Source organism: Struthio camelus, chromosome 28, assembly GCF_040807025.1.
Source record: "Struthio camelus isolate bStrCam1 chromosome 28, bStrCam1.hap1, whole genome shotgun sequence".
Lineage (NCBI taxonomy): Eukaryota > Metazoa > Chordata > Aves > Struthioniformes > Struthionidae > Struthio > Struthio camelus.
In genome coordinates, this window is record NC_090969.1 from 3,315,507 (window position 1) to 3,339,621 (window position 24,115).

At 62.1% G+C, this 24,115-nt stretch overlaps 2 protein-coding genes across 30 annotated transcripts; both read right to left on the reverse strand.

Moving 5' to 3' along the window:
* Window positions 1-92: 92 nt before the first annotated feature.
* PCBP2 (poly(rC) binding protein 2) lies at window positions 93-18,429 on the reverse strand. Of its 29 annotated transcripts, none has more exons than XM_068921567.1 (16): window positions 18,115-18,422; window positions 15,023-15,158; window positions 14,448-14,471; window positions 14,317-14,349; window positions 13,765-13,881; window positions 11,757-11,888; window positions 10,945-11,073; window positions 10,289-10,363; window positions 8,489-8,575; window positions 8,252-8,317; window positions 7,474-7,515; window positions 6,295-6,367; window positions 5,775-5,813; window positions 4,670-4,722; window positions 3,987-4,156; window positions 93-600 (listed from the first exon to the last, which is right to left on the reverse strand). In XM_068921567.1, the coding sequence occupies exons 2-16, from the start codon at window positions 15,089-15,091 to the stop codon at window positions 564-566; spliced, it is 1,146 nt and encodes a 381-aa protein (XP_068777668.1). In that variant the 5' UTR covers window positions 15,092-15,158; window positions 18,115-18,422; the 3' UTR covers window positions 93-563. The 29 variants fall into 29 exon arrangements, with proteins under 29 accessions (XP_068777668.1, XP_068777667.1, XP_068777672.1 ...); XM_068921566.1 differs by having other exon boundaries at window positions 4,670-4,725; XM_068921552.1 differs by lacking the exon at window positions 93-600 and adding an exon at window positions 1,453-2,257.
* Window positions 18,430-19,558: 1,129 nt separating this feature from the next.
* PRR13 (proline rich 13) lies at window positions 19,559-24,006 on the reverse strand. The gene is made up of 4 exons (XM_068921474.1): window positions 23,944-24,006; window positions 21,827-21,874; window positions 21,371-21,696; window positions 19,559-21,285 (listed from the first exon to the last, which is right to left on the reverse strand). Exons 2-4 carry the CDS (start codon window positions 21,843-21,845, stop codon window positions 21,235-21,237), a joined length of 396 nt encoding a protein of 131 aa, XP_068777575.1. The 5' UTR covers window positions 21,846-21,874; window positions 23,944-24,006; the 3' UTR covers window positions 19,559-21,234.
* Window positions 24,007-24,115: the final 109 nt, after the last annotated feature.

A 24,115-nucleotide genomic window follows, 5' to 3' on the forward strand; every position in this document is an offset into this window, starting at 1 on the left:
TACTGGGAACACTGGGTGAGGAAGAGCCACCCACCAGCAAGGTGCTGGGGCCCCGGGACTCGGGGGTTCAAATAAAGACGGAGACAGCCAGATCCATTAACCAAAATATCCTCCAGTTTCTATTCACAAGGAAAAGCTCCAGTCCATCTTTTTATTATTTTTTTTTTTGAAAAATTTCCTGACGTTACAGAACTAAACTGAAATGTTTCTCTTCCACTCTTACATTTCATGACAAACAGAAACTTCATGAGCCGAAAAAAGAGGGTGGGGGGAAGGGGAAGGGGGGAGAGAGAGAGAAAGAGAAAGAGAGAAAGAGAGAGAGAAGCTTTATAAAACTAAGATCTGGGGCTCAGCGTTTAACAGCTGAACAGAGAAAGGAATTAAAATGCTGTAATTAAAAAAAAAAAAACCCAAAACGAAAAACAAAACCTCATGAGTGGCCGCGGAGAGCAATGGAGGAACCGAAAATTTACAAACTAGTTAAAACCTGGGGCTGGCTGCTAAGGGACTACACAGATGGATGGTGAAGTGAGGCCGAGGGTCCGCGGGGCCGCGTCGGGGCCCTAGCTGCTTCCCATGCCCCCGGTCTCCGAGGAGAGCCTGCAACGAAGAAAAGGGCGTCAGAGCGGGCGCCAGCCCGGTTGGGAAGGGAGCAAGAGGAAGGAGGGGGAGAGGAAGGTCTCCGCTGTCCCGCGACATGGAGGGGAGGGATGCTGGCAGCACCAGCAAGTGGGTGATGGCCCCAGCGTGGGGGCTTGGGCTGTCCCCCTCCCTCCCCGCGGCCTGGGTCCCGCCAGGAGAGGAGAAGGGACGAGGTTTGGGAGGGAAAAGGATGGGTTTTGCTTCACGTGCGGCAGGGAGGCGAGCAGGGCTTCCCCGTCGTCCCCCAAAAGGGAGCTGCGTGGCTCCTCCCCAACCCAGCACGAGCAGAGCCAGCCCACCGCACCACGGGGAAGCGGTGACGCGCAGCGGCTCCGGGAGCAAGCTTTTGGGGGTGGGGGGCACCCAGGGAGCAGCAGGGAAGGGGGACCTCGAGGTGGTCACAGCACCCCAGGAGCAGGAAAGCGGGAACGGAGCAGCAATCCCTGCGGGGAAGGGAGCAAGGCCAGGCCCAAGGACCCCCAGCAGGAGCACAGATGGGAGCAGAGGGAGGGGGACGCGGTGCAACAGGGTCCCCGAGCAAGCAGTTCGGGGGGGGGGGGGGGGGGGAACACCGGCACATCTAGCTCAAGTCAAGAGCATCCGGCTTGCACCAAGAGTGGCACCTCCGCACTCACCGGAGCTGCTGCTCTCTGCGGCTCAAAGCCTAGCAGGGCTGTTATCGCCCCAAAATGGGGTGGTGATGGCTCCCCCCCCACCCCAGCAAGAGAGGGGACCCCACTGGGCAGGCTAGCCCCCTCCCCGCACGCCGGGGCTCAGCCCCCCACGCCGGCACAGAGCTAGCAGAGCAGATTCTCACCGTGGCAACTTTATTACAGGTACAGACATTAAAGAGAGACAGGCGAGGCCGCGAGCCCCTTGGGCAACGTAACCAGGAATGCAATTAAATCCAGACTCGTTTATTCTGTAACGACCCCCTCCCACCTCCCGCCACCCCCAAAACGACCCACCCCACCCCACTTCGTCTTCCCACCGCAATTGCAAACAAGCTACTGAAAAAAAATAATAATAAAGCAACGGCTACAAGCTAGCAGAATCGAGAAGGAATTAAAACAGATCACTAGACTCCAGGCCGGGTCAGGACACAGGGAAAATTGTCTCTCGGCCGGCAGCCGGAAAGAAAAAAACTCCGTTCTAAGAAACATCACAAGCTCACTTTGAAGTAAAAAGGAGGAAGAAAAAAAAAGAAAAATTTTGCTCTTCCAAGTCTCCTCTACGGGGTCTCCATGCTGCCACCAATCTGCTGGTCCTCTAAGGCCACAAGCAGACTCAGTAAGGAGAGAATCTCTGCTTTTCCGCTTTCAGTTTGTTAGTAACACATGGCACAGCTGAAGTGGAGGTACCCTTAGCAGCAGACACAACATTTAGAGCCAGGAGAGGGACAGGTTTCATGCCAAGCAGACTGGAGACACAAGGGGCGGTCGGAAGAGGGTTGGGGAGGCTGGCGGGTGCTTCGGAGGCCCCCGCTGTGGCGAGCGAGGGGGTGGTGGTGGAGGAGGAAGAAGAAGAAGGGGTGGAGGGTTGAGAGAGGTTGATGCTGAGGTGGTCAGGGATCGTGACGGAGGCTGCCTGGGAGGAGGGTTTAGCGCTTTCTAAACTGTAACAGAGGAGAAAAGGAACAAAAAAAACGGGTGGGTGGATGGGAACACCACAAAAAAAGCACAGGACAAACAGCTTAAATAGCACCAGCCTAGCTCGGAAAGGAAGCGGCGCATATGGCAAGGGGGTGGCCGCAAGGCCGAGGAGGGGCACAGCCCCACGGCCGTCAGGGCTCTCGGCAAGACGGACCTGCCCGCGCTGCCCCATGGCGCTGGGACACACGAGGCCAGCCCTCGCCTCGGCACGACGCGGGGGGCCTCAAGCGCACCCTGGACGTCGAGCCCCCCCGGGACCCCCGTGTCGAGCTGTCAGCTCAGCAGCTGCACCGCCCCAGCGCCTTTTGAGCGGGGGACCTTGGCACCAGCCGCATAAAGCTGCTAACTACCAAGAGGAGGAATAAGCCCAAAGAGAGAAGAAAAAAAAAAGAAAAAATACACACAGCTTTTCCTCCAGGCTAGGCCAAACCCGCTCCTAAGCGGTCTGGAGTGGCCACAGCCCGCCCCCAGCCTTGGCAACCCCCCCGTGCCACGCGGAGCAGATCCACGCCAGGACAGCTGCGCTCCCAGGCAATGCCGCTCTGCGGCCGGCACTCTCCCTGGCTCTTCTCCTTCATCCAAAGCCCCACGGGCTGAGGAATTGGAGAACGCTGGGCCACTGGCTGCCTAACCCCACTCACACCACCGGTGACACCAGGGTGGTTGTTTTGTACCCCGGGGCAGTTGCGGCCTCCCAAAGCAGCCGGGCAGGGGAATCGGGCCCTCTATGCAAGGCTGTGCCAAAAAGCTCCCCCCAGATGCCGGGGGGAAATACACCCCTCGCAGCCCAGCTTGCTGCAGGGGACGAGGACCTGACACGCAGCACGACGGGTCTAGATACACACTTGGCGGTCTCAGTGCACAGATCAACCCCTCCCCGGCTGAACCAGAGGCGCCACCAGCGCTGAGCTCAGCCCTCAGCCTGCAGAGTCCAAGTCGGGCCCTAAAGCTAAACTGCGGCAGCCGAGCTGCAGCGCACCACTGCATGGCGGGCACGCGTCCAGGCCCCGCCACCCAGCCCTGCCTCTCTCCCGTCCTCGGGGGAGCCAGCAGTCCCCTGTTGGCTGCTGCTTCGCCGGGGACCTCAGAGCCAGCCTGTCACGCTTATGGGCTGGAGGGGCCACAGGCCACCTCGCCACCTGCTCTGGGAACCAGCAGAGAACAGCAAGGAGCCCAAGCGAAGCCCAGCGCTGCCGGCACCGAGCGCTCCCAGGGTCACTGCGTCCCGCTGGGAGGCACTCGCGATCTGGCTGAACTGGCAGCCCTGCCCCAATCTCTGCTAGCAGGCACCCAGGAGCTCTGTCACCCCACAGAAAGCCCTGACCACGCAAGCCACAGACTTAACACCACAGCCCTGACTGCTGAGAGCCTGACAGGGCCAGGCACAGCTTTAAAGAGGCCACCAGCTTCCCCCAGCCCTGTGGCAAACCCTTTTCCAAGCAGATTTGTTAAAACTGTAGCTTGCCACAGACCAGAAAGCAATTGCACCAGGGAAACAGGACTGCAGGCACAGGGAGGGGAAAGGAAGGGCACAGAAGGGGGAAAATTGGGAGAGCAACCCCTTCCCCTCACGCTTCGGGGCACAAGGGTGACCCCAGCCCTAGGAGTGGTACACCAAGGCGCTGAGGCCCCTGCGCCAGCCCTCCCCATGCCCTTCCCTGGCACGCAGAGCCTTGCCGCCCGGAGACTTACCTGACATTAATTAGATACTGGGCCAAGCTAATGCTTGCTGCAGATCCAGTTATGGTAACCTGCCTGTCAGTAGATCCTTCCACTGGATTGGCAATTTTGATCTGCGCCCCAGACATCTGGCGGATCTCATTGATTTTGGCGCCCTGACGCCCGATGATGCAGCCAATCAACTGGGGGAGGAAATGGCTTCATTAGCAGCAGGCAGGAGCTGGCTGCATTAATCCCCCTGCTACCAGGTCACAGGTCTGTCGCCTGCTAAGTCAGGGCTGGGATCTCCCAGGGTGTTTTAAGGGAGCCCAGAAAGGAGTTTGCTGCCATAATGCTGGCTGGAAAAGGAATGAGGTGACTCAAAGCAGCCCGAAGAGCTGGTCTGGGGTGCAGCTGTCAGCCTCGGGGGCTGCTGCAAGCCCTCCGCAGCTTCAAAGCAGAGGGGTGAATGCACACCCTGCTCTGGCAGGGGACGGACAACCTCACACCCCGTTTCATTAGATCTGCCCCAGAGAGGAGCAGATCTCAGTGACCCACAGGGACAAGGGGACAGCTCTCTACTAGCCACCCTTCCCAACTTGGGCTGCAAAGCAGGGGCTCTGCTCTGCTAGCGCAGAGATCAGGCTCGATGCAGCCTGGCGGGTGCACGGCTCACGCCTGCACAGTCGTTCCCCTTCCGCAGGGTCAGTACTCACATCATTTGGAATGGTGAGTTCGTGAGAAGTGGTTTGAGCAGACGCATCCAAACCTGCTAAAAGACAGACAGAAAGCAGGACAAGTTCAGCGGGAGGCAGTGCGGAAAGCAGGCGCAGCACACACAGACCGGAGCAGTCAAGCCAGCATTTGCTGCTGGGTTCATGGCTACCTTGAAGATGGTTTAACAGGAGGGGAAGGGCAGAGCAAGCTGTGAGGTTACTCCAATCCCCCCATTCCCCTCCTCCTCCCAACCCACTCCCACTCAAATTTCTCCCCTGCCCGTTCCCCACCCCCCCGCCCCCACAACGTCACCACAGGATCTTCCTTCCGGTCAGGACAGTACCAGAGCAGCGCACTGTCACTGCGGGGGCTCCATTCGGGTGCTCGACTCCGCTGCCCAAGGGAACCGGCTCAATCACCGGCTTCGAAATGCTATGCTACCTCCCTCCTACGTGCCAGGACCCCGGCAGGGCAGTGCTACGCCAGCCGGCTGCACGAGCGCTGCGAGGCCGCTTCCATGGAGGACAGGGCAAAGCACGTGTGCTAAGCGGATCCCCCCCCAGCTGGCTCCCGGTATGGGGCAGCGTCACAGCAAGAGCCTCAAGACCTAACCCCCAGGGTTTCAGCAGGGATGAAGCAGCTCACGGCCTAGAGATACGACGACGGCCGAGGCTGTTAACGCAATGCTCCCCGCCACCAACCGGGACAGGCTTCAGCGCAAGCGGCAGTTCTGCCACCGGCAGCAGCTCAGCCGTTGTATGCAGTCTGCTCCAGCAACTCCTAGGGCAAGGGGTTGCTCCCCCTTCGCGGCGTGCGGAGGGTAAAGCGAGGGGCCTAGCACATGCCCAAGGCTTTCCAACAGAGCATCACACACTGAGCCCTCCAACGAGTCCTGCTCTCCACTGTCCAGAGTCCAGCTGACTTCTTCTGGGGCTTGTACAACCAAGGCAGTCAGTACCTCCAGCCCTTCTAAGGCTCCCCTTGATCCCCCCCCTTCCCCTCCCATCCGTGCACAAGGCGGGCAGCATTTAACAGGGAGAACGAGACCCCGGTCAGTATTAATACACAATAGAATAACTACAGATTTTGTTTTTTAATCATTACCCCAATAGCCTTTCACCTCTGGAGAGCTGGATTCAATGCCTGTTAAGATACAAGTGACAATGAGTTTGGCTGTCTCAAGTTTAGAGCCCCAAATGGATATTTAGCCATCTTAGCAAATCTACAGCAAATTTGGTACAACTCAACAGTTGCCTGCTCAGGACTGGAGTAGCCGGAGGGGAGAGAGAGGGTGCTGCAGGTTGGGGGTCTCCCGGTGCATTGGCAGAGCTGTGGAGGATGGGGTGAAGAGGAAGGTAAGCAGCATGGAGGCCCTGCCTGCTCGGTGCTTTTCTATGCTCTGCGGCCCCCCGCGACTCACAGAGGTCAGTACCAAGTCACCCCCAGAGGTGTTGCAACAAAATTGTTACCTGGCCAGGTTTTGCTCTGAGGGGTTTGGTTTTGAGCGAGCGAGACCCGAGCGGAGGCCCCGCCGCGAGGCTGCGCGCGAGAGGAGCCAAGCGGCAGCTCACGGGCTGGCCTTTGGCCCACGCTAGCATACAGAAGAGAGAAGGAGTTTCCATACCACTGAATCCAGTGTTGCCATGAGACATTGGAAAGTGTGACTGTTGCATTGCCAACTGGTGCAGCTTGGTCAGCTAGAGGGAAGAGAAAGAAAAAGGCTGATGTTAGCCATTTCCCAAGCCCAACGGGGCCAGGACTCTCAGCACGCACATCAACACAGACACTGCGAGTGGCACCAGGCCCCCCAGCCCTCTGCACAGAGGGTGGCAGCAGGCAGTGCTGCGCTCTCCACGTGGAGAGGAGGAAGGCGCCAGGTGAGAAGGGGCTGAAGGGGCTGTGCCCACCCCCGGTGAAGCGAGGGCAGCAGCAAGGAGTTATGAGAGGAGCTCAGGGAGACAAGCAGAGAGGAGCAGGAGACAAGACTGCAGGGTGCTCACACCACACCATGCAGGGAGCAGAGGTTGGGGCAGGAGGGAGGAGAGGGATGTCACAAAGGGAAATTGGGATGGAGCCTGGTTCGGTTCAGCCCCCAGAGTAGCTCTTAGCCCAGCTTTTCTAGCCCCTTTCTCCCTGGCGTGGCGCATCACAGCCCCCCTCACTGCTCTAAGGGGGCCAGAAGCAGACCTCAGCCCCCATCAAGCCTGCAACGAACCTAAGGGATGAGCAAGGGTGACAGAGGAAGGTGTCCGACAGCGAGCCAGGACAGCACCCACAGGAGCAGTGGCCACCGCCTGGACTGTCATCTCCCTCTTCCAAAGGGCCCCAGCAGGCTGGCATCAGTCTGAGCTGAGCTGGATCCTCCCCCCCCGCTGCCACCTGCGACCGCTTGCTAGGCCAGCTGTCCCCTGCCCCAGGAGAACCACCATGACAGTATACCCTCATGCACTGTTTTGTTTTCTCTTGACGGGCTTCATGCCAAATTCAAGAGGGGGAGGGAAGCTAGAGCTAATGTGAAATGCCAAGCCAGGGAGAGGTGGGGCAGGGAAGGAAAAAAAAGAAAAAAAAAGGAGGAGGGAAGTGTCAGAAAGAAGGGGGGAAAGGAGAGATCTGAGACTGGGTGAAGTTGGCTGCAGGAGGGCGAATTGAGGGGAGGTGAGTTTTTTGGGGGGGAGCTCGGATCGGATTGAGTTTCAGCCCAAGCTGACGGCTAGCGGCTCAAGTTGAGAAAGCACAGAGAAAATTTTGGAAGGGGGGGAAAAAGGGTGGATTTCAAGACAAGAAGTTGTAAACAAAAACTTACATCTGGCTGTGGAATGGCATACTGTCCTTGAATGGTATAGGCCTACAAAAGGAGGAAAACAGTCCTATTAACAACCATTGGACAGCCACCCAGGGACAGACAGATTTCAACTAGCCAGGAAGTCAGAGAGCCAAGGTGGAGAGTTCTCCGGGGCGAGGGAAGTGGGGCAGGGAGAGGCAGGGGACGGATAATGCTGTAACAAGCAGTTTCTAGACGGGAGGTTACTCAAATTGGCCTTACGTGGCAGTTACAGGGAGGGAGTGGACAGTATGGCGCCGTCCCCCCCAAAAAAAGTGGCAGACAAACAGAACGGCTGGGATCTTGATGAAGATGTATGGTGTGGTGGAGTCCGACAATGCTTCTAGCCCTGCGCCCCCCGCCTCGCCGACAGGGGAAGATCTCCAACACCCGCCAGCCCTGCTAGCTCCCGGCCCCTCCTTCCCCGGCCCAGCAGCCCCCCAAAAGTCCCGCTCCGAGTCCTCTCGTCACTCCGCACGCCTAGGAAAACGTCACCGGGCAAGCTAGAGGTAATGCTGGAGCTGGCTACCGATGCTAGACAAGGCAAAGAGAGGCATTCGGGGGGTAACAAGGCTGAGTGCCTGACCTGCCAATTCCATGACTTGAGGTTAAGGGACAGCCACAGACTTCAGATTCCTCCTGAAGCTACCCAGAAAGGGCGAGTCACTGGCTGGGGCCTGGCTGGCTAAGGTGGGGGGCCGGGCAGTGGGGGTGGGATAGGAAGGGGAGAGGGGGGTACACAGCCTCACTTCCAGGTCACCGGAAGAACTGCAGCCCAGGCTGGAATTGGCCCAAGTTCGTTGCCATGCAGTGGCTGCCGGGTGGCCTGCGTGAGGAGAGGTTGGTGGGCTCAGAGTCCAGTTCCCAGTGGACAGGAGTCCACAGCACAAAAGCCACCGTGACGGTTTTGGGGACGGGGACGGGGATGCCACCCTTGTTGGCAGTCTCAGAGAGGCCAAGGATTGAACGGGCCGTGGAGACTGAACTCCCCTCTCACCTCCTGAGGTGGTCCCTCCAAGTCAGAGTTGAGGCACATGGATGGGGCGGTGTGGGGGTAGCTCGCACTGCCGCTGCTGTACCTGTCCTGTGGATAAATTAGAGGACTTCAGTCTCCAGGGCTGTCAATCCGAAACCTTCCGCTAACACCAAAGTCACATCGACATTAGCTCTGCTTTCGAGGGCTAACCCTGCTCTACGCACGACTCTGAGCTGCGAGACAGAGCACAACACCACCAGGAGCAGGCCCGGACGGCTGCATCGGGCTGCCTGCGGCCCTGGGCCAGGGGAGAGGGGTGGAAGAGAAGGGGGGGGAGAAGAAGGGAAGGGGAGGGAGAAATGCGTGGCCATCAGAAGCCTGCTCCTCACTGCTCTAATGGGAAAGGCAGCCTGCTCCCGCGCTGCGGGGGGGGGGGACCATGCGGTACGGCCCTCCGCTTGCAAGAGGCGCAGGGGCGCGGACGTACTCGCCAGGCACTTCCCCCGGGCGCAGAGCGGCAGGAGAAGCTGTCGGGGGGGGGGGGGGGGGCTGACCGGGTTCGGGGAGGGAAGGAGAAGGCAGGGAGGGCAAGGGGGGGGCCGAGGCAAGGAAGGGGACAGCAACAGGTCCATCCCTGAACAAGCGTGGCATGCCAGCCTGGCAGGGGAAGAGCAGGCCGGCCCAAGACGCACAAAGGAGTCGGGCTCGGCTCTCGGGGAGGCCGTCAGCAGCTACCCCCTCCCTGCCTACAGAGCCGGCATGGCCTAGAGGCCTCGGTCAACAACGCCGGATCTTGCTTGTCAGCAAGACAAGCTTGGGTGCTCAGGCTGGCCAGGGGCTCCGGGGCTGCCTGCGCTCTGCGCAGCCTATCCCGGAGGGACCTCCCTGACAGCACGAAGGCAGCTGATGCGCTCGAGTGCAAGTCGCCATGTTTCTCCAAGCATTACGGCAGCCCTGGGAATCGCAGGGTGGGGAGCAAGCGACCCACACCCCAGCCTGAGCCTCCTGTCTCGCCTACCGGCCCAGCAGCCTGGAGAGGACCACAGACAAGGACACCCAGCTGGCCCCACCCCAAGGGGACAAGGAGATTTGAGGCTTTACAGCAGACAGGATCCCAAAGGAGCCCTGTTGTCTGTAACAGCTACAGCAGCGCCTCGCTTCTTGGCTGTTGCAATGGGGCGGCACAAGCCAGCTACCTGCTGCCAGCACATCCCTGAGGCAGGGTAGCAGGAGGGGAGAAACACTCCCCGATCAGCTCAGCAGAAGAGGGACTAGATCCCAAATTACCTGATGGCTACTCCTATCTGATGCCCTCCCTTTGTGCGAGATGAGGCCTTTCCACACCCTGATCCTACCCAAGGCACAGGCTAAGCCTTGGCACCCCAGAGAGCAGACACCCCCCAACCTTCTGGGGCCAGTCACCCACACAGGTAGCACAGAGTCCTCCGAGAGCCAGCCCCACAGAGAAGGGCAGAGACTAGATTTGGCAGCAGGAGTCTTGGTCTGATTCCCATCCCTACCATCACACTGGGATTTTGGCTGGTTGCTCCAGGTTCGACAGTCAACCCCCCACCTCCCTCCCCAGATTAGCCCCTTTAACTCCCTTCCCCACCTCTGCCCTCTTCCATCCCTCAGCGAGCTCAGCAAGGAAAGCTCGGAGCGGGCTCTGGGAGGCTGAGGCCAAGCAGAGCCACTCCACGCCAGGGGAAGCGGTGTGGGTGACAGGCACGCAGAGCGGCTGATGTGCGCTGGCAGTGTGGCAGCTTGGTAGACACCCTCCTCTCCCCACCCCGCACCCCACAAGCAGAGGAGAAGCCTTACCTGACCGCCTGCAAAGATGACAGGAGAGCTGGATGGCTTGGGTCGGTAGGGGATGGTGACGCCCTTTGGGGGAGACTGGGTGACGGGCAGAGAAGAGATGTTAGACACCAAACATTGCCGGCACCAACAATCCCCACCCCAGACTCAAGCAGGGCTGCACCCACATGCTAACACTCTGCTTTTTAAATCAGCCGCTTAGGAGGACACAGAGCCTGGGCTGAGCAGAATGCCACAGGGCAACCCCATTTCCACCCCATCCTGAGCATAGAGCCAAGGGAAGACACCCAGAAAGCAGCAGAGCAGTGTGCAAGAGAGGCTTGGGACACTGCTCTGGGACAGCAGGACACTCCTGCTGGATGTCACCACTGGTCACTGCTGGGCAGCAAGTGTAGCCAGAGAGGCTCTAAAGGACTGGCTTGACCCTGGTTTTAAGCAGCTTCTGCCCAGTCTAGGCTTGGCTGGACACCTCCAAGCCTCACCTGAATGAGGCTATAATCCCCAACTACCCCTTTATCCCCCAGCAGCATTTTCTCCTTCCTAAGCAGTTTCTATAGGCAATGATGGCTGCCGCCAGACAAGGGCGGCAGGGAACCCTCTGTTTCACAGGCTTCCCTAGGGGAAAAGAGCCTCAGCATGGGGCCAGGGGAAGGCCCTACCTCAAGCATGACGACGCAGATCTGTTTGACACACTCAATGATGGACTGTGGGATCCCAGCGATGGTAATGGCTCGCTCGGTCGAGTTAGGCAGCATGTCTCCTGCCACCTGGACCTGTGCCCCCGTGCTCTGCAAAGTTTACAGTTAAAAATAGACTGTCAGACTTGGGGAGGGCTGTGACCTCGCTGCGCCCAACGGCCTCAGCAACAAACACCGTTGCTGGGTTATACATAGCCAAAACTGCCCCCCTCCTCTCTCCAAAATAAAGTTCTTTAATCCTAGCTGGAAATAATTTGGTCATCAGGAGCTCGGGGCAGAAAAGCAGGAACTGGGTTGCAGCCTTTCCCTGTAACCCAAGTCAAGTCCATCTCCGCAGCAAGCAGAGCTGGACAGAATTAATCCTCTGGCAGCCAAGGGTCAACAGCTCCCAGCGCTAAGTGGCATTACAAGCCTTCCTATCAGAGAGCTGAGGGCTTTGCAGGCTTCACAGCACACATTCTCCCCCTCCGCCAGCTGGAAAAAGGTGGGGGAGGGAATCAGAGCCTAGAGGGAACAGGAACCCAGGCATCCTGCTCCAGGGGACAGCGCCAGGGCAGGGAGGGTCTGCCCCATGCCAGACACTGCCCCGAGTCTCAGTTTCACAAGCACTAAAAATACAAGGAGCTCTTTAAAAAAAGACCAAATGATGCTACATCTCTACTATGCAATGCTACCCGGGTTGGGGGCGGGCGCAAGGACTCGCCCCTCTGCCGCGCTCCTGGAGACACCCAGACCTCACGCATCCCCCCTGCCCCGAGCCAGCTGACACACACCTCTCTTATCTCTTTGATCTTGCAGCCTCCTTTTCCAATGAGGGAGCCACACTGGCTGGCGGGTACCACAAGCCGGAGGGTGACTGGGGGCCGGCTGGCAGCTGTACTATTGGTCATGGAGCTGCTGATGTCCTGCGAGGAAGAGGAGTTACTCAGAGGGAGCCAGCCCGGTGCAGCACCCTCGTAGCCACCTTGCTTGAAATGGCACACGGGCAGGCAACGTACCCAGCAGAGGCACAGGGAAGACGAAGCTGGCACAGGCAGGCAGGGCCACGACAACCCTGGGGGCCCTCCTGATCCTATCTCCTAGACTTTGCTAGCATCCCAGAAGTGACAGCCACAGCTTGGTGCAGCATGGGGACAGAGGAAGGCCAACTTTGTGGCTCTCTCCACAAAAATGGGATTTTAACCCCAAAAACCTGTGCTAGCAGTCCAGCACTGAGGCACTGACAGGGTCAAACCGCAGCTAAGCCGCCCTCTAGCATGGGAACAGGCTGCACTGGTGCTCAAGGCTGCAAGCTTCAAGCTCGGGGCTGGGAAGCCATCAGGGATCCCCTACAGACGTAGCTTCCTGTCGAGTGCGGAGTCTCCTGCCGTAATTTGGGGGGGGGGGGTCAAGGCAGGAGCGGCTGCAGGGAAAAACAAGCCCAGAGATGATTATAGCAGTCATGTGTCAGCAGGGGGAGGGGAGGCACAAGGCCACGGCTCAACTGACCTACTAAAATAAAAGCATTAACTCAGAGCCCAGCAGCGCTCAGAGCGCCGGCAGCCAAGAGCCACGCTTGGACAGGCCGTGGACGGGGACCCAGCACTGCTCCGGGGAGCTGACCCCGCACCCAAGCGGGTCTGACAGTTCCCAAAGCAACTCAATAGCAGGAGTCAGCCCACATCCGCCTGCTGCCAGGCAGGGCTCCCACTACGCAGGGAGGAGGGCAGGAGCCTTGCAGAGGAGTCCTTGGAGGACGTCAGCTCTCGGGTTACAGCAGGAACAGCTCTGGGCTCAGTAGCCTTGGAGGCGATTGTCTGAGCAACGAGAGCGGATGGGCCTTAGGGACAGATCTGCTGGCATCAGGGCAGCCTCCTCACAGGGAGGGAGACCAAATGAGAGGGGAGCAAGGGCCACAGGGTTTTCACCCCCACCAGGAGGGGAGAGGGCTGAGGAGCTCTGCCCTGCAGTGCTCCATGCCAGGCCAGCTGAGCTCTCACCTTCCAAAGGACACGGAGCAGGCCAGGAAGCTCTTCACCATGGCCACGAGCAGGCTTTAATGCCAGCAGCCAGGATTCAGGTTACCCAGGACCAATACCCCTCAGAAAAGTTATGTGGATTCAACAGGGGCACAAAACAGGCAACCCTGAGGCAGCTCCTCTTTCAGTGCTGCACAGCAGCACCCCCAGCTCCCCTTCTCAATGGGCAGGGGACAGAGCCAAGCCCTTGCTGCCTGCCGAGTCACCAAGCCTGGGGACTGCATGGCACAGGCGAACTGGTATGTCAGAGGACAGTCCATGAGGGCAAGCAAAACCAGTAGGCTTTGAAAGCCCTGCTACCAGGGGCAGCTTGCCACAACCTTACTTTCAACCAAGTTGAACTTTTAAGCTGTTCAACTTGCGATCACAGCATATTTTCAGCCCAGAAAAGTCCCTGCAGGGCTCTGGCTCTCAGGTCCCAGCTGCTTAAGCAGGGCTGAGCACAACCCAAGGAAGTATCACTACCTGCTCTCTGTACCTTGACCCTGCTCAAGGCAGAGCAAAGATCAGGCCCTGCTAAGAAAACATCCCAATCCTGGGCAGGAAAAGCCCATGCTGCCAACAGTGCTAAAAGCTATCTGCAGAAAACTGCTTTCACTCATGCTCCAGCAGCCTGAACTTCCCTGCAAGCTCTGGGTCTGAGCGTAGCAGTGTTACAGGGCATGCTTGCTTCAGGGACATCATAAATGATGACTACAGACAGGGCTGCAGCCCACCGACAGCTCCGCAGCGTGGGCCCGAGGGGCCCAGGGCTGAGACGCACCTCTTCCAGTTTGTCAATGATCATCGCAAATGCTTTGAAGATGGCATTGGTGGGTCCAGCAAGGGTGATGATCCGTTCAGGGCAGTTCCCTTCTGAGATGTTAATGCGAGCACCACTCTGTGGGAAGAAAGCAAGTGGACATCAGGGCGACCAGTTCTACTCAGCACCCCCCCGAAGCTCCCCCAAACCCACCCCGGCAGCAGCAGCAGGTCCCTGCATCCAACCCAGTTCCGCATGGGGCAGTCGGGACAGCGCGGGGTCCCCCAGGATCCTCCACGGGCTGAGAAACCTCCCTCCCTCCCCGGGCTCAGCTCCGGGCAGCCATCTTAGCCTCCTTGGCTTCCTGCCCCAGCCACGACTACATTTCCCAGCATGCCTTGCACCCGGCGGCTCCCATCTGCTGCCGGTGCCACTGGCACCGCTTGGGCTACGAATTCCTTTTAAGGCCCGCAACGCCACGGCCCCGGCAGCTCCCCGAGCCACTCCAACGCCCTTCGGCAGTCCCGCAGGCTCCCCCAGTCCCTCTGCGGCTCCCCCAGCCCCGGGACTCACCTCCTCGCGCATCTTCTTTACGGACTCCCCTTTCTGTGCAGAGGGCAGAAAAGGGAAAAGCGTTACTGCGGCCTGGTGGGCACAAGAAGGGGGCAGAGGGAGGCAGGGTGAGGGATTAGGCGCTCACTTACCTTCCCAATGATGCTTCCGACCTCCTGGGATAGAAACAAAAGCAGCTATTAGTAAGTACTTAAAAAAAAATTCCTGGGCACAACTGAGAGTCAAGCCCAAGCATAAGCCACCACCTTGGGGAGCTGAAGAGCTCTTTCTTGGGACAGATGCTCATTTTGAAGCCAGAACAAGTTCCTCAAATCCCAAACTATCACCCTGGGACCCATCCAGGTCCCCCCCTTGCCCCCAGGCCACGCTGACACCTCTGCTCCCAGCCAAACTCCCTGTTCAAGTCACTTCTCCCCACCCCCCAGCTGTTTTTTTTTTTTTTTAAACACTGAAGCACTGAGCTTTTAAAGCACTGCCCCAGTCATCATGAGACATTCAGGACCAGGCCCAGTGCCAAGGAGCACATTCCTAGCACCACCGGCTAATGGCTGTAATAACGACGCAGCTCAGAGACGCTGGGCTGATTTGATTCACCACTGCCGAAACGCCCAACCTCCACCCGGGTTGCCAGAAGGGTCACCCCTGCAACCTGAGTTAGGGGCTTCACTGCGACCCCACGGTCGCACCCGGAAGGAAGGACAGATACCTTTCCATGCATAAGTAGTCGGATGGTGAGCGTGACATTTAAACCACCTTCAATAACACCGGTGTCCATCTTGAGCTGCGTTCGGTTGAGTCAGGCTTCGTCAGTGGTCAGATCTTTGGTCACTGGGCGCTAGAAGCTACGAACAAGAGAGGGGGTTGTCTCTGAGGTGCTTTTCCAACCCTCCCCTGCTGCTGCCTCTCCCCGGTCTGTCCTGGCTGATTTCTGACACCAACAGCAGCTGCCGAACGCTCTCGATGGCCCCCAGTTTTTTCTCCCTCTCAATAACCCCCTGGCAGTTTTGGGGCCGTGCTCCTCTCCGCGTGGCACCAACAAGCAGTCAGGAGAGGCGATACGTGCGTTTCGGTGGCCCAGATGGCTCCCCAACGAGCTGGTTCTTCTGTAAGGTGCTTGCCAGAGCAAATCTGCTGAACAGGCGCGATCCCACCCGCGTTGAGCAACCGCCCGCCCCCGGCGCTGGGAGCCGGGGCTGCAAAGGGCTCGCTCGTCCTCTGCCGCTCTGTCTCCCTCCCACGGGGCCTGCTAATAGCTCCCGTGGACCACAGCTCCAGCCACCCCTGCACCTTGCGGAAGGGCTTTGTCTACAACTTCGAGGACTTGCCTCTACTTGAAAGCAACACACCTTAATCTAGATTATAAACTTTCCTTCAGCAGCTGTGTGTAGACACACACCAGACTGCCCCGCTCCTAAACTAAAGGTAGTTTAACCCACTTGGGGAGTCGGGCTATTGAAAAAAGTTATCTGTGCTCTGTAAACGCACTTTTAGAGGCCTTTAAGACCGGTTTCCAAGTTGATTTACTCAAAGCAGATAAGGCCACATGAGCACACGATCAGGTTTCAAACAACCTGTGAACTAAAGTCGACAGCAGTTGCAAAACACCACGGCTGTCCAGAGACCAGCAGCAGCTCAGCTAATCATCCGTTTAACTTCAAAACCTCATTTCGGCCCCGCTCCACTTTCATCAGCCCAGCTTGGTACGTTGGCCGGCTGGTCACCACCTCATCAAAGTTTAACCAAGCCCAGGAAAGAAACAACCCAGGCAAAGCGGGGCAAAGGCAGGGGGACTAATCTCCAAGGGAATCGTGCCAACTGGGCAGCGCTGCCTTGCTCTGGGCAAATGCTCTTTTAGGGGAAGCTACTGGCGCAGGAGATTTTTGCCGTAGCAAGTAGTTACGGCCTCAATAAAATTTCACATGACATCCTCCTGGAGTAGAAACGCACCCGCTTCCTAGTTTGGAAAGAAGGGCCCAGGAACTGAAAGCCTGGCAGCGGCAGAGCTAAGCAGAGAATCTAGCCCCGAACCCACGAGTTTACTGTTTACGAGTTTGCCAGTTCACCGGAGGTGGCAGGAGTCTCGCTGGCACCGCTGCCGTCTCTACAGCTTGAGCCCACTCCTCCTCCCACCAGTTCAGCGTACCGCCGCGTCCCACTTCACTGTAGTTAGCGTTAATTTGCTTTTCTGGCAGTGGTTCTGCCAGTCGAACAAGCTCCGGTCGGCTACGGCCCGCGTCGCTCAGTGCAGAGCGGCCCAATGGGGACAAAAGAAGCCGACCAAACTTGCCAGGGGGTTATTAGAAGGGAGAAACGAAGCCGCGTGGGGTGGGCTGAGGCTGTCTGGCAGCAGCGAGTCCAGTCCGGGCTTGCGGCAGGGCTGCTTCCTCACAGCAAAGAGCAGGAAAACTTCCCCCAAACTTCTCCTTACCTCTCTCCGGGAGCCCTACCCGCCCCCGGGGCCCCATCACCACCGAGCCCAGCACGTGGAGGGCCTGGCCTCCGTGCCGGTATCGGGATTAAATGGCAACCTGGAGCCCTCCCACTACACTAGCCTAGGATTCCAGCTCCCAACTGGGCTCATCCTTGGGGGGAACTGGTTCCTCGGTTGGGGATTGCAGCTCTGAACCAGGCCCATCCCTGGGGCAGGGGGGAAGAAAAATCATGGCTCCAAACCAGGCCCATGCCCACAGCAGAGCAAAAAACAACTCCGGGGCTGGGGAGCCTGGCTCCAAACTGAGCCCGATTGCAGCAGGGGGAGCAGAGACTGGGATCAGGGCTCCAAACCAGCTGAGTTCTTAAAGGGGTGTGAAGGCTTGGGGGGGGGGGGGGGGAAGGGGAACCCTCCCTGGCCAGAATCAGGGCTCAAAACCGGTCCTGGGCAAGGGGAGAGAAAACTGGCTCCCACTCACAGGAACGTGGCTCCAAACTGGGCCTAGTTCTGGGGGCAGAAGAGGCTCCCAGTGCCGGAATCCTGGCTAAGAACCGGCCCCGGTAACTTTTTTTTTTTGGGGGGGGGGGGTGGGAGGGGGGGGGCCAGTTCCCAAGCCCAAGATGTGGGCTCCAAATGGGGCCAGTCCCAGGGAGGAAGCGGCTCCCAAGCCCGGGATCGCGGCTCCGAAATAGACCCAACGCCCCGGGGGGGGGGGGGGGGGGAGCGAGGACCGGCTCCTCGGGCCGAGATGGCGGCTCAGAACCGGGCCAGCCCCAGGGGAACCGGCCGCCAAGCCCGAACCCGGCGCCGGGATGGCGGCTCCCAGCCAAGCCCTTCCGGGGGGGGGGGGGGGGGGAGCCACAAACTCCGGGACGGCGGCACGGACCGGGGGGGGGGAAGGGGGAAGGAAGGAGGAAAACAACCAAAAAATTAAAATAAACCAAAAAACAGAAACGAGAGAGGAAGAAAAAAAAACAAAAAAAAAATAAAGAAAAATAAGGCGCCCCCGTTACCGGGGGGGGGGGGCGGCGCCATGTGACGCACGCGGCTCCCCCCCCCCTTCGCGGTCCCCCCCACCCCCCCCGGTACCGGGCCCCGCGCGGGGACGGGAGGGGGGGAGGGGCGGGCGCCCCCCCGGCCGCCGCGCGCGCGCGCGCAGGCCGCGGCCTAGGCCGCGACTAGGCCGCACTTAGGCCGCGGGCTGGCGTGAGGGCGCGGCCGGCGGCGGGCGGCGGCGGGCGGTGCGGCGGCGCTACGCCAGGCCGCGGCTCCGCGGAGGGGAGGCGGAAGAAGGAGGCGGGGGGGGGGGTGAGGGGGGAGCGGGGCGGGGGGGGTCAGGCGAGGTGGGGGGGGGGGATCGGGCCTACCTGGAGCGGCGCCGGTAACGGCGGCGGGAGAAGGGCGCTCCGGGCGGAGCGGGAGGAGGGAGGGGAGGGAGGAGGAGGCGGGGAGGGAGGTGGGGGGGGGAGAGGGAGCGAGCCGGGGCGGGCGGGCGGGATGGCGGCGGCGGCGGGAGGCGGCGGCTGCTGCTCCTGCTGCGGCGGCCGCGGCGGGTCTGGGAGGGGGCGGCGAGGAGCGGCCCGATTTCAACCCCGCCCCGACCCGGAAACGGACGCCGCCGCACCAGCGAGGCGCCGCGGGGCGGGGATAGAGCGGCCACCTCCCTCTCCTCCTCCCCCCGCCCTCCCCGCTCCCCGCCCAACGCCTGGCTGCGCGCGCGCGCCTGCGCTCCCGCCCCCGCCCCAACCGCCGCCGCCGAGACCAGCGAGGCGCCGCACGGGCGCCTAGAGCGGCCGCTGCCGCGCCGCAGCGCCGCCGCCGGCGGGGAGGACTCGGAGCAATGGGGGCAATTGGGGAGGGGGCAACGGGGCAGGGGTACAATGGGGCAATAGGGGAGGGGGTAATGGGGCAGGAGGGGGCAATGGGGCATTAGGGGAGGGGCAATGGGGCAGGGGGCAATGCAGGCAATAGGGGAGGGGGCAATGGGGCAGAGGGCAATGGGGCATTACGGGAGGGGCAATGGGGCAGGGGGGCAATGGGGCAATAGGGGAGGGGGCAATGGGGCATTAGGGGAGGGGCAATGGGGCAGGAGGGGGCAATGGGGCAATAGGGGAGGGGCAATGGGGCAGTGGTACAATGGGGCAATAGGGGAGGGGGTAATGGGGCAGGAGGGGGCAATGGGGCATTAGGGGAGGGGCAATGGGGCAGGGGGGCAATGGGGCAATAGGGGAGGGGCAATGGGGCAGTGGTACAATGGGGCAATAAGGGAGGGGGTAATGGGGCAGGAGGGGGCAATGGGGCATTAGGGGAGGGGCAATGGGGCAGGGGGGCAATGGGGCAATAGGGGAGGGGCAATGGGGCAGGGGGCAATGCAGGCAATAGGGGAGGGGCAATGGGGCAATAGGAGAGGGGGCAATGGGGTGGAGGGCAGTGGGGACAACGGAGGCAATAGGGGAGGGGGTAATGGGGCAGGGGTACAATAGGGGCATTAGGGGAGGGGGCAATGGGGAGAGGGGCAATGGGGTGGGGGCAATAGCGGAGGGGGCAATGGGATGGAGGGCAGTGGGGAAAATGGGGCCAACAGGGGAAGGGGCAATGGGGCAGGGGGCAATGGGGCAATAGGGGAGGAGGCAATGGGGCAGGGGGCAATGGGGCATTAGGGGAGGGGCAATGGGGCAGGGGGGCAATAGGTGGGTGAAGGAGGCAGCTCCCGGCCCCACACCCCACACGGGGCCCTTTTGCCCCGGGACCCCCCTCCCGCTGCCCCACAGCGGGTGCTGACGCGGGACCCCAAGAGACTCCGACACGGCGGGTGGGACGAGAGCTTTATTGGGGGCGACGGGGGTGCCCCCGCCCCTGGGACACCCTGGGGCACCCATGGCACCCGTGACAAGCCGTAGCCCCCATTGTACCCTATAGCACACTGTGACACCCCATAGCACCCAATAGCACCCTGTGGCCCCCACTGCACCCCATAGCACCCTGTGGCACCCCCTGGCAGCCTAGGCACCCATTGCACCCCCTGGCACCCACTGCACCTCATAGCACCCCATGGCCCCCACTGCACCCCTGGCACCCAATGGCACTCCTTGTACCCCATAGTACCCCATGTCCCCCACTGCACCCATAGCACCCTGTGGCACCCCCCTGGCACCCACTGCATCCCATTCCACACTGTGGCACCCACTGGCACCAATTGCACCCCCCATAACATGCTGCAACACCCCCTGGCACCCATTGCACCCCCTGGCATCCACTGCATCCCATAGCACCCCATGGCCCCCACTGCACCCCATAGCACCCTGTGGCACCCCCTGGCATCCTCTGTACCCCACTCCACACCGTGGCACCCCCCCCAGCACCCACCCCATAGCATGCTGCAACACCCCCTGGCACCCATTGCACAGCCTGGCATCCCACAGCATCTACTGCACCCCATAGCACCCCGTAGCATCCCACAGCACCCTCTGGCACCCACTGCACCCCATGATACCTCATAGTACCCCCTGCACCCCATGGCACCTGCTGCACCCCATAGCACATGATACCCCATGGCACCCACTGCACCCCACAGCCCCCCATGCTACCCTGTAGCATCCCCTGCACCTCATGGCACCTCGTGACACCCCTTGACACCCAGAACCTCCCCCAGCACCCACAACAGCCCCCAACACACCCGGACACCCCCTGCACCTCGTGGCACCCGGGAACTACCTCCCCCCCCTGTGCTCATGGGGTGAGGGGACACAAGGGGCCACCACGGCCACGGGGACACCATGGGCATGGCACGCGCACAGCCATGGGTGCACAGAGATCACGGGAGCACAGGTGGGCTCAGGTGGCCACGGGCGCCTGGTGGTCACGGGCGCAAGGGTGGTCATGGCTGGACACGGGCGGTCATGGGTACATGGTTGGGCTCAGGTGGCCACAGGTGCCTGGTGGCCACGGGTGCATGGGTGGTCCCGGGTGGACATGGGTGGTCACAGGTGGTCCTCGGTGGACAGGGGCGGTCCCAGCTACATGGGTGAGCTCAGGCGGCCACAGGTGCCTGGTGGCCACGGGTGCATGGGTGGTCCCGGGTGGACATGGGTGGTCACAGGTGGTCCTTGGTGGACAGGGGCGGTCCCAGCTACATGGGTGAGCTCAGGCGGCCACAGGTGCCTGGTGGCCACGGGTGCATGGGTGGTCCCGGGTGGACATGGGTGGTCACAGGTGGTCCTCGGTGGACAGGGGCGGTCCCAGCTACATGGGTGAGCTCAGGTGGCCACAGGTGCCTGGTGGTCACGGGTGCATGGGTGGTCACTGGTGCTCACGGCTGGACATGGGCGGTCCCGGGTGCTTGGTGGTCACAGGTACATGGGTGGGCACGGGTGGGCACGAGTGGTCCTGGGTGCTCCCTGGTCACAGGTGCATGGGTGGGCTCAGGCGGTCACGGGTGGTCACGGGTGGTCACAGCCGGACATGGGTGCTCAGCAGTGGCGGCGGCCTCAGTCGGAGTCGCTGGAGGAGGAGGAGGACGACGACGAGGACGAAGAGCGCTGCAGGGACACGAGAGCGCTCGTGGCAGTGGGGGGGGGGGGAACGCCCCCAGGTGCCCCCCACCCCGGGGTGCCCCCTCCTCACCTTCCCAGCCTTGTGCTTCTTCTGAGCCTTCTTCAGCCGCTTCTTCATCTTCCTCGCTGCCTTGGCGTCCAGCCCGGGGGGGGGCAGCACCCCGGGGTGGGGGGGTGGCAGCAGGGGGCACCCAGGGGGCCCCGGTGGGTACAGGGGAGGGGGGCCGAGGGGCTGCCCGGGGCCCCCCATGGGTGCTGGGGGCACCCCGGGGTGGGGGTAGGGGGGCTGGGGGGGGTTGGCAGGGTGCGGGGGGTACATGGGGTTCGGGGGGGGCACGGGCTGGGGGGGGTACGCGGGGTTTGGGGGGTACACGGGGTTTGGGGCGCCCGGCTGCCCTGCGGGGGGGGAGAGAAAATTAGAGGGACGTCGAGCCCCCTCATTGCCCCAAGGGGGCAAGGGGGGTTCGGAGCAGCCCCCCCCCATTTTGGGGGTCCCCCCTCAGCACCCCGGTTTGCCCCCCCTTACCGGAGCTGGGGTCCCACATGGCGCCGCAGTGGGTGATGGCTCCGCGACCTGGGAGGGGGCGACACGGGGTGAGCGGGGACCCCAAATAGCCAGCGGAGGTCCCCCAAAACCTGCGGGGGGGTCCGGGGCCCTGCTGCACCCCCTCCCCGGGGGGCTTTCAGGTGTGGGGCAGCACCCAGGGGTGCCAGGGCCTCTGGGGGGGTTGGGGGGGCAGGGGGGGCAGCAGGAGATTGGCAGGTGGGGGGGGTGATGGGTGCGGGGGGCACAAGGAGGGTTTGGGGGTGTAAGTGGGAATGGGGGTGCAGGGTCACCGGGGTGCAGGTGCATTTGGGGGGTGCAGGGGTTGCAGGGGCGATCAGCGGGTGCACGAAGGATTTGGGGTGCAGGGGGGTTGGGGGCATGGAGGGAGCAGGGGAGATTTGGGGGTGCAGGGGTTGGGGTGCAGGGGGCTTTGGGGTGGAGGGGGGTCGGGGTGCATGAGGGTTGGGGTGCAAGGCGGTGCAGGGACTTGGGGTGCAGGGGGCTCTGGGGGTGCAGGGGGGATTTGGGGGTGCAGGGGTTGGGGTGCAGGGGGCATTGGGGTGGAGGGGGGTCGGGGTGCATGAGGGTTGGGGTGCAGGGCGGTGCAGGGACTTGGGGTGCAGGGGGCTCTGGGGGTGCAGGGGGGATTTGGGGGTGCAGGGAGTTGGGGAGCAGGGTGGGAGCAGGGGTGCAGGGGGCATTAGGGGTGCAGGGGGATTTGGGGGTGCAGGGGTTGGGGTGCCGGGGGCTTTGGGGTGGAGGGGGGTGGGGTGCATGAGGGTTGGGGCGCAGGGCGGGAGCAGGGGGTGCAGGGGGGTGCAGGGGTTGGGGTGCAGGGGGCATTGGGGTGGAGGGGGGTCGGGGTGCATGAGGGTTGGGGTGCAGGGCGGTGCAGGGACTTGGGGTGCAGGGGGCTCTGGGGGTGCCGGGGGCTTTGGGGGTGCAGAGGGGTCGGAGTGCATGAGGGTTGGGGCGCAGGGCGGGAGCAGGGGGTGCAGGGGGGTGCAAGGAGTTGGGGTGCAGGGTGGGAGCAGGGGGTGCAGGGGGCTTTGGGGGTGCAGGGGGGTTTGGGGGTGCAGGGGTTGGGGTGCAGGGGGCTTTGGGGTGGAGGGGGGTCGGGGTGCATGAGGGTTGGGGTGCAGGGCGGTGCAGGGACTTGGGGTGCAGGGGGCTCTGGGGGTGCCGGGGGCTTTGGGGGTGCAGAGGGGTCGGAGTGCATGAGGGTTGGGGCGCAGGGCGGGAGCAGGGGGTGCAGGGGGGTGCAGGGAGTTGGGGTGCAGGGTGGGAGCAGGGGGTGCAGGGGGCTTTGGGGGTGCAGGGGGGTTTGGGGGTGCAGGGGTTGGGGTGCAGGGGGCTTTGGGGGTGCAGAGGGGTCGGAGTGCATGAGGGTTGGGGCGCAGGGCGGGAGCAGGGGGTGCAGGGGGGTGCAAGGAGTTGGGGTGCAGGGTGGGAGCAGGGGGTGCAGGGGGCTTTGGGGGTGCAGGGGGCATTGGGGGTGCAGGGGTTGGGGTGCAGGGGGCTTTGGGGTGGAGGGGGGTCGGGGTGCATGAGGGTTGGGGCGCAGGGTGGGAGCAGGGGGGATTTGGGGGTGCAGGGGTTGGGGTGCAGGGGGCATTGGGGTGGAGGGGGGTCGGGGTGCATGAGGGTTGGGGTGCAAGGCGGTGCAGGGACTTGGGGTGCAGGGGGCTCTGGGGGTGCAGGGGGGATTTGGGGGTGCAGGGAGTTGGGGAGCAGGGTGGGAGCAGGGGGTGCAGGGGGCTTTGGGGGTGCAGGGGGCATTGGGGGTGCAGGGGTTGGGGTGCAGGGGGCTTTGGGGGTGGAGGGGGGTCGGGGTGCATGAGGGTTGGGGCGCAGGGCGGGAGCAGGGGGGATTTGGGGGTGCAGGGAGTTGGGGTGCATGGAGGGAGCAGGGGGTGCAGGGGGTTTTGGGGGTGCAGGGGGCATTTGGGGGTGCAGGGGGGGTGCAGAGCGGGAGCAGGAGGTGCAGGGGGGGTTCCGGGGGTGCAGGAGGCATTTGGGGGGGGCCGGGGCGGATCCAGGGGCCCCGGGGTGGATTTGGGGAAGGGGGGGGGGGACCCGGCCGGGTCCGATCCAACCTGCCGCCTCCGCTCGCTCCGCGGCCCCGCCCGCAGGAAGCGGGGGAGGAGCCGGACGCCTGGGCCCTCCCCCGGGGCAAGAGCGGGGGAGGAGCCGGGACGCCTGGGTCCCTTGCATGGGCGGGGTGGGGGGAAGGTAGCCAGGACGCCTGGGCCCCCTGCACCGAGAAGG